General features: G+C 41.5%; 1 protein-coding gene across 1 annotated transcript in view; it reads right to left on the bottom strand.

Moving 5' to 3' along the window:
- Positions 1-3,149: 3,149 nt before the first annotated feature.
- The window catches only part of Atm (ATM serine/threonine kinase), a 105,664-nt gene continuing 96,785 nt past the window's right edge, over positions 3,150-12,028 (bottom strand). Inside the window, exons 59-63 of the mRNA XM_052188335.1 lie at positions 10,874-10,960; positions 8,768-8,882; positions 8,199-8,262; positions 6,495-6,631; positions 3,150-6,393 (exon numbers count right to left, since the gene is read on the bottom strand). Of these exons, the coding sequence (XP_052044295.1) occupies positions 6,210-6,393; positions 6,495-6,631; positions 8,199-8,262; positions 8,768-8,882; positions 10,874-10,960 (587 nt within the window). The 3' untranslated portion in view covers positions 3,150-6,209. The remainder of the gene's footprint in view (positions 6,394-6,494; positions 6,632-8,198; positions 8,263-8,767; positions 8,883-10,873; positions 10,961-12,028) is intronic.

Here is a 12,028-nt window from a genome sequence, read left to right as displayed (position 1 = left end):
AAAATAAAAGCCAGACATAGCAAAATTAATATTCATGCTGTCTGTCACATGGATGCAAAAGGCCTGAGAGTACAAAAGCAACCTCTAGTTATTAAAGAAGGCATGGGGTTGCAAGGAGGAGGACACCTCTCTAAGGAGAACAGAGCAGACATGATCACTAAGTTTACATACATAAATATGCCTTAATTAGAATAAAAAGAAAATGAAGCTCTGGAGTGATATTGCAGTGGGTTAGCTATAGAAAACAACAATGCTCTGTACATTTCCAAAAGCCCGATAAAAAGGGCTGCGGAGACTTTTACCATAAAGAAACTATATACACTTGGGGCTAGAGAAATGGCACAGTGGTTAAAAGTGCTGACTGTTCTTCCAGAAGAGCAAGGTTGACATGATGACTCCTGACTATCTAACTCCAGTTCGAGAGAATTTAATCCCACCTTTGACATGCAAGTGGTACACAGACATAAATGCAGGCAAAACACACATACACATCAAACATAACTTCAAAGACCTTGAATGTTACAGCACTTACACACTTCAATATATCCCATTAATATGAGTACATTTTTAGGCTTTTAGAGAATTAAAAGAAAAACTCACAAAGCAGACAATATCTCATTTCATATGGTTAGGAAGAAAGATAATCATCTCTTTTGAATTTCCGAGATTGATGGTATATACTGTCAATCTCAAGAAATTATACATTGTGGGAAATAAAAGGTGAGTTAACATCAACAAAAGGACCAGCCACTCCATTCTGATAAGGACCAGGCACAGAGTCTAAAGAGGTGCCTGTAGGCCCATGTGCATTATGATGGCGCGGTATTGCTGAGACAAAATACATACGGTCAAAACCTTGTAGGACTCCATTTGGGCTCTGTAGTGAGACAGTATCATGCCAGGGAGCAGCGGCACCAGGGTTCCATTTTATGACTCCAAAGAGCATAACCTGTCCCCTCCCCTCACATCCTTGCACTGGCCCACCTCCTAAAGGCGGTTCTACCTCCCAAGTGTTGAAAGTGTATGGATGACTTCATCTCAGAAAACCTAACAGTGTGAGCAGTATAGTAATACACTCAAAAACTGGCCATCTTCAGTAAGTACGGGTAATGGCTCACTCACCACAAAACTTCACAGCGGTCCAGGGATGAGAATTTCTTTAACCAAAAAAGTGACACAGATGCCTCATAAAAACCCTGCCAGACATGGGGAAACGCTGGCACCTGAGTGTTAGCTTTCAGCCACAGGACTATTCAAACATGACTGTTCCTGTACTGCACCAAGCTGAGGCCACAAGAGTAAAGGAAGACAAACGAAATAGTATTAAATCTGGGAGAAAAAAAATATAGCCGAGATGATTGCCTAAAACAATGGTTCCCAACCAGTGGGTTGCGACCCTTTCACAGAGGTCTAAGACCATCGAAAAACACAGATAATTTACATGACAACTCGTAACAGCAACAAAATTACAGTTCTGTGAAAGACTCCTGGATCCTGGGAAATCCTCACTCAAGTCTCGGGAAAGGATGATGCCCCAAAAAATTCACGACAGACCGTTCTTGATGCAAACACATGAGGTTTAATTCTCCAGTGCACTGGGCCACTCTCGCGTCCCGCACAGGGACAGAGGAGTTCGACCCCGTGCTGCTGCCGTTGGGGGTTTTTAAAGAAACAGACCATAAAGAAAAAGGGGAGGGGATGTTTAGGCTGTGATCTATGTCATAAAGAATGGGGAGATCAAGCGGCAATTCACGGCTCAGCGGAAGGTTACAGGTTATCTTGGGCAAACACAGTTACTTTGAGCGGGGATGGGGCACTGGTCCTTGCAGCCGGCAGGAGTGCCGGTCTTTGAAGCTGACACGGGAGTGCAGCAAAATTAACTTTATGGTGGGGGTTCACCACCACATGAGAATGATAGTATTAGGTGAGAACCACTGCTCCTAATGAACCCATGTATGTTTCTAGAAAGAATAAGACGTTTTTCTCTGGTTACTGGATGAAATGTCAGTGCAAAGTAACAAATTTCAAATAATAAGAAAAGTCTGAAGAGATAGCCTATCAAAATTCTGATGGTGCATAGGAAGAAATGTAAGTATGCATGATCTCAGTAAGAACTGTAAGAATGGGAACATTTGAAACGTGATGATGGAACGATTAGTGACACAGAGGGATTAGCAATAATATCTTGCAGCCAGGAGAGGAGCAGAAATACTGTGAAATACTCAGTCATCATGACTATTCAGCAGAAGGGGTTTTGGGTTTGTTTTGTTTTGTTTTGTTTTTTGATTTGGTTTTTTTTGAGACAGGGTTTCTCTGTGTAGCCCTGGCTGTCCTGGAACTCACTCTGTAGACCAGGCTGGCCTCAAACTCAGAAATCCGCCTGCCTCTGCCTCCCAGAATGCTGGGATTACAGGCATGCACCACCACCGCCTGGCAGAAAGAAAACACACACACACACACACACACACCAAACAAACAAATGTATGTACGTGTGAAAGACGTTATGTCCCTAGTTGCTACAGGCATTTTGTACCTAATAGAATAAAAGATTTTTTTAGTTTGAAAATATAAACAAAGCAAAAATCACCTGGTTTAGAACTTCTGCTTTTGAACAATGCACTCTCATTCCCACCATACATAAAACAACACATCTTGTTAGAGCAAAGTATGGGGTTTTATTCCAAGAAATAATTTTCATTCTATGAGATCTTTACCAATTCTGAACCCAATCTTTCTGGATACTTTGACTACAGTGTATATAAAATTCATTTTGCTAGAAGCTGCATAGAGGAACGGGAAACCCTCAAAAGGAAGGAATTTATTTTACACCATGATAAAAATGAAACACCACATTTAGGATATTAGGATCTTTAGTTTTTTAGATTTGAGAAAAGTCAACTAGATTACCTTATAAGTGAAAGTAAAGAACACTGTGCATTTGCCGTCCTGTTACAAGGTATTTAAGGAAACTTCCAGACAGACAGATGGCAGTGCGAGGTCCCCAGCGGCTGCTGGTCCCACTGCAGTGGCCATTCCCTCTTGCCTGAACTGGGAGCTCACTGTTGTCTCCCTGGGAACTAGTCCCACACCTGGCTCACACAACACTCAAATATTTCATAAAATCGACATACGATTGTATAGTCAGCATATACTTGTACAGTTCTTTATTTAAAACAAATTGATTATTCAGGTAACAGTTTAACCTAAAAACATAGTTACTAGCATTAAACAAATTTACATAAGATACATAAGGTGCAAGTGAAACATCTGAAATGGCACATTTTCTATTCCATACTGGCTTTCTACTTAAAAAAGACAGTTATAAACCTTAAGGTGCTCAAAGTTCTTCCTTTTTGCGCTTATTCCTTTTACAACATTTAAAGTTGTAATGTATTTCTAGGTGCACATCCTTTATTCCCATTTTAATTGAACACTATGGTGACCTTAGCCTTAGGACATGACTGGGGACCATTTGAGGGGTACAGGAGCACAGGGCTGGAAGAGGGACGATTTCTCCTTTACTACAGACAGACAGACAGACAGACAGACACACTGTCTCCCTCTTTTCTAGCAGCTTCTCTACTTTCTTCTCACTGACTTGTGGGAAACGTGTGTAATGTCTTCTGGCTTCAGACAAGTAACCTTTCTCCAGAAAATCTGTGACACCATCATAAATATTACAAAGTTTTGTTGTAAGAATCAACTGATAGACATGTCAAGTACTCAGCATAAAGAAAACACCTGATTTTTAATAACCTATAAATCTGACTATCACTCATTGGCTCCTGGTAACTGCCCATCTTACTAAAGCCTGGCAAAAATATTTTCTTAGTCTTTTTCACCTTTCAATTAGCTGCTTCTAGGTTTATCTGAAAAATCTGATATAGATTTTTCAAACCCACTGAAGAAATCTGAATAGATTCTATTAATGGAATATTATTCAAGGGTGGAGAATGGATCAATTATTCCAACCCCTTCAGTGGATTAACTACAAAAACAAATTACAAATTCATTTAGTTAGCCATCATTAGCTAATTATCTTCCTCCATCCATGAAGATATTAACACTTGCTTAAAGACATTCTAAGTTCATTACATTCACCTGATTTACTGCAGTCAAGTAGATACCAAATATCCATTTAAGCAATACTTAACAAAATACACAAAGGAAGAAAGTTGAAATGCAAAATAATTTCATAGCAGTTTACAGAAACCAAGAGTAGTTTGGCTTTGTGTACATGTATGTATCAACAATATAAAAAATATATACATATATGGTATCAGGCTTGCAAAGAGCAAGGGAGAAGCATTAAATGCACCTCCTTGTACCCTGCCACCATGGTGAGACACAGGCTTAACTTTCATTTTAAGGGACGTCAATAAAACCCTGTGCCCACAGGATCCAGATGAGGGAGAGCAGGTAGACTTCGGCCTGAGACACGTCTGCTCTTAGGGATCAACACACTCCTGAGATCTAAAGCCCAGAGCCAAGAAATGTCAGTAAAATCCCTGAGGATGAAACAAAAGCAAACTTTCTGGAAGAATCACTCAACAGAGTCCACTCAGGATTCCCACATAGTGTGTGTGTGTATACCTTTCAAGATGACAAAATGACCAATTAGCTTCCCAAACTCAAGAATCAACAAAACAACCCAGCACTTGCCTTAACAAACCTATCAGAGATCACAATGTGATATTTAAGATGGCTAGTGACAGAAAAGGATTTGAAAAGTTAAACAGAATGTGGAGGTGCACACCTTTAACACCAACACTTGGGAGGCCCAAGGAGGTGGATCTGTTAGTTCCAGGGCACAGAGTTGAAAATGCAATCCACTCTTCCCTTTCTATAAAAGTTGTATACTTTATTATTGTAAGTGTGTGATTAAAGGCAAGCACATGACCTGGTGTGTGTGTGTGTGTGTGTGTGTGTGTGTGTGTGTGTGTAGGTCAGAGGACAGCTTTCCTGGTTCTCCCCTTCTACCTTTTACGTGGACTCTGGGGATGGACTCAGATCATTAGACTTTTGTCAAGCCTGAAAAACAATTTTTGAAAGAATCCAACTAACAGGTTAATAGATGAGAAGATATGTAGTTAACTAGGAGCATTTATGAACTAGGAGAAACATAAGAGAAAAATATAGTAATGGACATAGCGAAGGGCCTAAGAGAGAGCACAGAACTGACTTGAGCAGCACTAGCTACACCAGTCTCGCTCTTCACCAGGCCACATCGCTTGGGAATGCTCAGTGACCTTAATACTGAAAGCAGAACACTTTTTGGTTTTTCAGACAGGGTTTCTCTGTGTAGCCCTGGAAGTCCTGAAACTTGCTCTGTAGACCAGGCTGGCCTTGAACTCAGAGATTCTCTGGAGTACAGGGATTAGAGGTGTGTGCCACCACACCTGGTTTGAAATCGTAACATTTCTTTAGGGTCCCCTCCTAAAAACGCCAAGGACCAGAGTTGCTTTCAGTTTTAGACATTTTCAGGTTGTGAAGCATTTGTGTAGGCAGCAAGCTAAGACTATTTATGTATCTAATATACAAATCTAAAATGTGCCAAATATGTCAGAAAGTTTTGAACACCAAAATGTCTCATATTTTGGACTTTGGAATTAAGGATGCTTGACCTATACTGCTTTCTTTCAACACACTCTTTTTTTTTTCTCTTTAATCTGCAATTCTGATCTGAATAGGGGCCTCCTATAGGTTAGGCACATGTTCTACCACAGACCCACACTCCAGCCCAACATTCATTCTAATGTGGGATTCCCATGGTAGAGTGACAGTTATAATTTTAAAGAGTCCCCTTTAAAAACTATTATTAAGTACTTCATTACTTAATGTGTGAGACACGCTCACACACAGTCTAGAAAACATGCTTTAATTAAAGACTGTTTAGAGCAGAAGTTATGAACTTGTCTGGATGTACAGACAGAAAGCTCACTCTGATGCTCCCACCGTTTGCGGTTCAGTGTATGCGGTGATCCCACCATCGCAACACAAGCATGATCTAAGAGTCAACATGTATCCTATGAGTAGGTCTTGAGTGACCATTACCTGGAACCATAACAGAAGAGAGCAGAAATACTAATATTTGGGTGGTGATCAATCAAGTAGAAAGTTGGTTCAAAAGCAGTTATTCACTTAAGTAATTCCAATCCAAATATGGTGGGTGAGATGTCATTTCTGAAGTCTGAGGTTAAGAGTAAAGGTCACACCCAAGCTTTCCATCCTGGGAAGAGCCGGCTGAGATTTTTGGGATCCATGGCCTGCTGGATGAGCAAGTTCACCTGCCCACCCACACTGAGCACAGTGCCTTCCTCCACGCCTTTCAGTTTCTCTTGCAATCTCATCAGGACACGCTCAGCTACTTTGTTGAAACTCTGGTCAGCATCACTAATGGTAAAAGAACACAAAGATTACAGTGAGGTACAACCAGTAAGGGCCTGGGAACAAGAAAATCTGAGGAACAGCAGGTCCTTCCTGAAATCTCTCACCTTAGACTCCGTTTGCATTCTTGATCATCTGCACTGGGGGTGGGATGGAGGTCGGTCTCATCTTCTGGCCTCTGCTGTAAATACAAAGCTTTTAAAGGATTCATGGTCCAATCAAAGAGTGGATCGTACAAAAGAACCTAAATAAGAAAAACAGAACAATGTGCATTTTAATTATGTAGTTAAAAACAATAGCAACCACATCAGGAAATAACACTAGTTACAAGCAACAGTGAACAGGAAATTGTTCAAAGGAAACACAACTAGCTGTCAGAAATTTGGACTGATTTACCTAAGGCAACACAGAATTCTCTGTGTGTGGCTGGGTGGTGGAGTCAGGGTGGGGGTGGTTCTAAAGTGATACAGGCATTGTAGGTGGGAACAGAAATAACTTCTCAGATGCAGTTCCTTTACTCAGACTACTGTGGTAAACTGTTAATTGAATCTTCTAAAGGACACAGTTCCACTCTTGTTATCACAGACCTAATAGTGCCAATGAGATATGAATGACTCTTAACCCTGCCTGCACAGGGAGAGTCATTTACAAATCACACATGGTCCTACCGCATCCCTAGGAAATCTGGTTTGAACTCAGCATCTACTCTTTAGAAGCAGAATAGATGACACTTGTGCGCAGTCAGCCAGGCCTGTACTCTACTTCCTGTATGTAGTTCCCTGTGCAGGAAACAGCCCAATTCTTATCTCACACACCCTTACCAAGTTGCAAATGACTGCCAGAAGCACACAATTCTCACTAGGGTAGAATTAATGTAAGCATTGCAGACTTTTTTCCCTCTCTGTCCAGGGTCAGCATGAAATGATGAACTGGATTTAAACGTGCAGAACACACTGTAGGCCGCAGCTCCATTCAGGTGAGCTGTCTCACAGCTAAAACATAGACACTGCAGGAGCCTCAGCAGCAAACCTCGCTCTTCAGTTATGCTTGCCACTAACAAGGCTGACACCCTGAGTTCCATCTAAGTTAGCTCTGAGATTTGTAGGGGAAATGATACATATTACTTATTGATTTCTCTTCATGGAAACCAATAAAGTAGTCCCATACAGGATGCATACAGACTTATCTATATGTATATGTACATAATTGTGTGTGTGTGTGTGTGTTTGTGTGTGTGTGTGTCTGGAAATCAGAGGTTAAGACCAGGTGCTTTCTTCAATCATTTTTTATTTTTTTGAGACGGTGTCTATTATTGAGTGGAAACTCACTGATTTGGCTAGACTTGCTGGCCAAGAGTCCCAGAGGTTGCCCCAGCTCTGCCTCCCCAGTGCTGGGACTGCAAGCATGCACCACGATGCTAGGTTTTGACACGGGTTCTTGGGATCCAAACTCAGGCCCTCACACTGGAGGGGCCAGCACTCTGCCAACCAAGCTGTCTTCTCAGGCCCATGTGGGATGGCTAAGATGCCAAAGTGCTCATTAATTTATTAAAGATCAAAGATTGCTTAATAATGTATAATATCAGATATTACCTCAGAGTACAAGGCTGGGGGGAAAAAACAATGTATAACATTGCAAGAGGGGACTAGAACCATTTCCAACCCCAAACTTCATGATGTATTAAAGTGCTCACTGTGCCCCTTTCTGCGGCTGCCCAAGACCCACTCTACACAGCCATGCTCTTTAAATGAGTGACTTTCTAACAAGCAGGCCGAGGGCAAAGGAAGGCAGATGCCCTGTGCACGCTTTACCTCCACAATGGTCAGCAGGGTTTCCTGAGAACTGCGCATAACTTCCATCGTTTTTTCGCAGCACCTGCAAAGGGAAACATTACAATCATGGATTCTGTAGACACCAGTATGTCAGCCTTCTCTGCCTGTATGCACTTATGAGTACATACTTAGAGGATTCTTGCTAGCAATTCCCCAGGTTATATTTCAAAAAGCAGGACAGCTGACTACGACAACATTTAAGAGATGCTTCAGAATTGAAGCAAATATATACAAATGCACATATGTGTGTGGGGGTGTTTCCTAGGCTTAGCACTTACAAAGAAGACAGGACTACTATGAAGTACTTTGTCTTGATTACTGAGGTGAGTATTAATTTGCTTTGACGAGCTAAGATTGTGGACCTTTGCTGGAAGAACTACAAAGACAGCAAAACCTTTGGCAGGGAGTTATACCAGAACACTAACCCTGTTAGTGCCCGTACCAAGGGTCTTTTCTTCACTACTAAAAAGCACTGTGCATCGTCTATCTAAATCTACGAGCTGAATAGTTCTGATAGCAAATATTGCCTTCTTTGCCCCCCCCCTTACCTTCTGAAGACACCTTCCACTCCGGTGATGCCCATCCCGTCCACAATATCTCTGCTGAGTCTAAAAGGAACGGTTTCTGGAGTGGGAAGGATCTTCCCCTGTTCAAAAGCCACTCCTAAAATAAAAGAGACCTTGAGGCAAGCAAGTCTGATGGGTTGATACACTGTCTCTGTAAGTACATGCTAACTCTGTGAAGGCAGCAAATCATCTGTTACTCATTCTATTGGCCCTGGATAAATAAAAAATATATAATTCTATTTTTGCGTTCCCTGCATATCTCAGCTTCATCATCTATGAGAACGACATCAAATGCAAAAGCAACAGCTGAGAAGGAAGGCAGATTAAAGGATGATTTTAAAGCTGGATAACTGGTTAAAATGTAGAAGACTTACATACCAAACATTTTAAATTTAAAAAAGAGTTTTGAGATACAGACTCACATGTTGATTTTGAGGTAATTATAGGTTCACATGTAATTCTAAGAAATAATGCACAAAGATCACTCTATATATCACTTTTTACCTGGTTTTCCTACTATAGTAGAAAACCATGGTACAGTATCACAGTCAGAATATGGATAATGGTACAACCAAGATAGTGACATCCCATCACCAAGAGATCTCTCTCATAAGGCCCTCATAGCCACACCCACTTTCCTCACAGGGTGTGCCGACCTCTACACACATCTCCATACATCTAATTACTGCAAGTGTGCTTAGTTTTATAATTGTCCTGTTAAATGAATTACTTAACTGAAACCACACTTGCACTCATTCCAACTGTCTGCTGCAGTTAATACTGGACTTTATTTTTGCTTCCATGGAGTATTTTCCTCCTGTGGCTTAAAAGATGGCTTCTGTGGGACCATGTCCTTTGATGTGCTGAGGAGGTGGCTTAGATGCTTAGATACCCCTCCTCCTGGTTTGTGGGACTTACTTTTGCTTTTTATTTTGATTGGAGGGAGGGGTCTCATTTCGTAACCCAGACTGGTCTGAAACTCCCCATATAGCCTAAGCTGTCTTTGAACTGACAGCAATAATCCTGCCTCTACCTTTTTTTTTTGTTTAATATTTATTTATGTATATGAGTACACTATTGCTCTCTTCAGAGACACCGGAAGGTGGCATTGGATCCCATTACGGATGGTTGTGAGCCACCATGTGGTTGCTGGGAACTGAACTTAGGACCACTGGAAGAGCAGTCAGTGCTCTTAACCGCTGAGCCATCTCTCCAGCCCTGCCTCAGCCTTTTAAGTGCTGGGATTATAGCCATGAGCTACAAAGCCCACTCTGGCTTAGGTTTTCAGTACTAGCATTGCCAATGTGACGGTGTGATGACAATGGACAGAGTCTGCCCCAGACCAGTGACTGCCATCTCTATTGCTGACGAGCTGGACTTGCCATGACATTCAAACTCTTTTATACTGAGCTGCCACTGCTATCTGGAAATCTCACTAATGTTTTGAAATAATGTAAAAAACTCATCGTTTTTTAATTGCTTATGAGATCTACTGTGCTGTTAGATGCTCTGGATGTCTGGGACCTCCCTCACTCTGTACCACTGACTTCAATGGCGCAGCCTACTACAAAAGTGTCCTCAAATCCAACCTCCTTGTCACAACCCCAGTCCCAACCACCATCATTTCATGTACACACTATCATTTTCTCTCATAATTTCCTGGTCCAAATGCTAAGAAAATTACCTAAAATTCAAACACGATTGTCTGCTGGTTAATTATTTTTCACTTCCCATGTCTAACAGATAAAAAGTCAAAACTCTGTAGCGCACCTTTTCTACTGAAAGTCTACTACCACGCTCTGTCTCAAGCTCCTTAATTACCGGGAAAGTTCCCTCGATGGAGATTAATCACCCCCTCCTCATTTTTAGATCTCCACCTTCTCAATCGCCCTTCCTTCTTGTCTTGAGGACTTGACTGAGCTGCCACTCCGTCTTACGTTTACTCTTCTCACCCCAAGTGCTTACGCTTAAACAAATCTTGTTAGAGTTTCCTGCTGACGTGTTTGGCTTCCTCAGGTCTGTAACACGCTGACAGCCAGTCTGTGGTGACTAAATATTAATGACAGATAAGCATGTCTGGTTACTCACCCAAGTCTATGTGGACAAGCTCTGCCGACTGCTCGTTTATCAGGATGTTCTGCACGTGCCTGTCACCAAGTCCAAGGATGTAACCAACTGGGGAGAAACCCGATCAACCATGTGAGCTCTGACACCCACTCAACTACAATCTCAGCGCGTATCACTGACTCCACTTGATTTTTAAGTAGTTTAGACTTTAAAGCTACCTAAATGAAACTGTACGCAGTGAATAGCTTGTAGAGTTTAAGTAAAATCTAGGCAGATACTTTAACGTACATTACATTTCACAAATAGGTGTGAGGCTAAAAATATTTTCTCTTTATAAAAAAATAAGCATAGATTTTCTCTGAAATTAGTGTGGTTAAGGCTGGAGACCCTAATTTACCTGGGTCAGTGCAGAACACTCAAGATTTTTTTTAAGTGTTTTTACAAACCGAGAGATGCAGTTATCAGTAACTTCATCATTCAACAGTGAGACTTTCCTCTGCCTGATGAACTATACTGAAACCAGAAACTGATCGGCATTACTAATTTTTAAGACAGATAATGGCATGCTTGAAATATCCTTAACTTGATAAGAGAAAGCATGCAATGTTACAGAAAACCATGGGGTAGGGAATAAGGATGCCACCAGGTCTGGCTGGCCCTATTGTTAATGGAGCCTGCTTTCTTGTTTATAAACCAAGCCACTTTAATCCAATTAGAGATTTTCATGGCAGATGAGGCTCCCACAAGTACTGAGGCCTCACCTAAGCATGCCCTGATGCTCTACGTACAGCACAGCGGTGGCAGAGGAACTGCTTTGGTTGCAGATTAACATGAGACAGTCTCACCAGCCTGGTCTACAGAGTGAATTCCAGGATAGCCAGGGCTATACAGAGAAACCCTGTCTCAAAAAAAAAAAAAAAAAAAAAAAAAAAAAAGGGCTGGGCAGTGGTGGCTCATGCCTGTAATCTTAGCACTCTGGGAGACAGAGGCAGGCGGATTTCTGAGTTCGAGGCCAGCCTGGTCTACAGAGTGAGTTCCAGGACAGCCAGGGCTATACAGAGAAACCTTGTCTCGGGAAAAAAAAAACCAAATCCAAAACAAAACAAAACAAAACAAACAAACAAACATGAGACAGTCTCCACATTTCTGTGAGTTCTCATATTCTAGCATCCTATT

Source organism: Apodemus sylvaticus, chromosome 7 (genome assembly GCF_947179515.1).
Source record: "Apodemus sylvaticus chromosome 7, mApoSyl1.1, whole genome shotgun sequence".
Taxonomy (NCBI): Eukaryota; Metazoa; Chordata; class Mammalia; order Rodentia; family Muridae; genus Apodemus; species Apodemus sylvaticus.
This window is presented reverse-complemented; position numbering and strand designations above follow the sequence as displayed.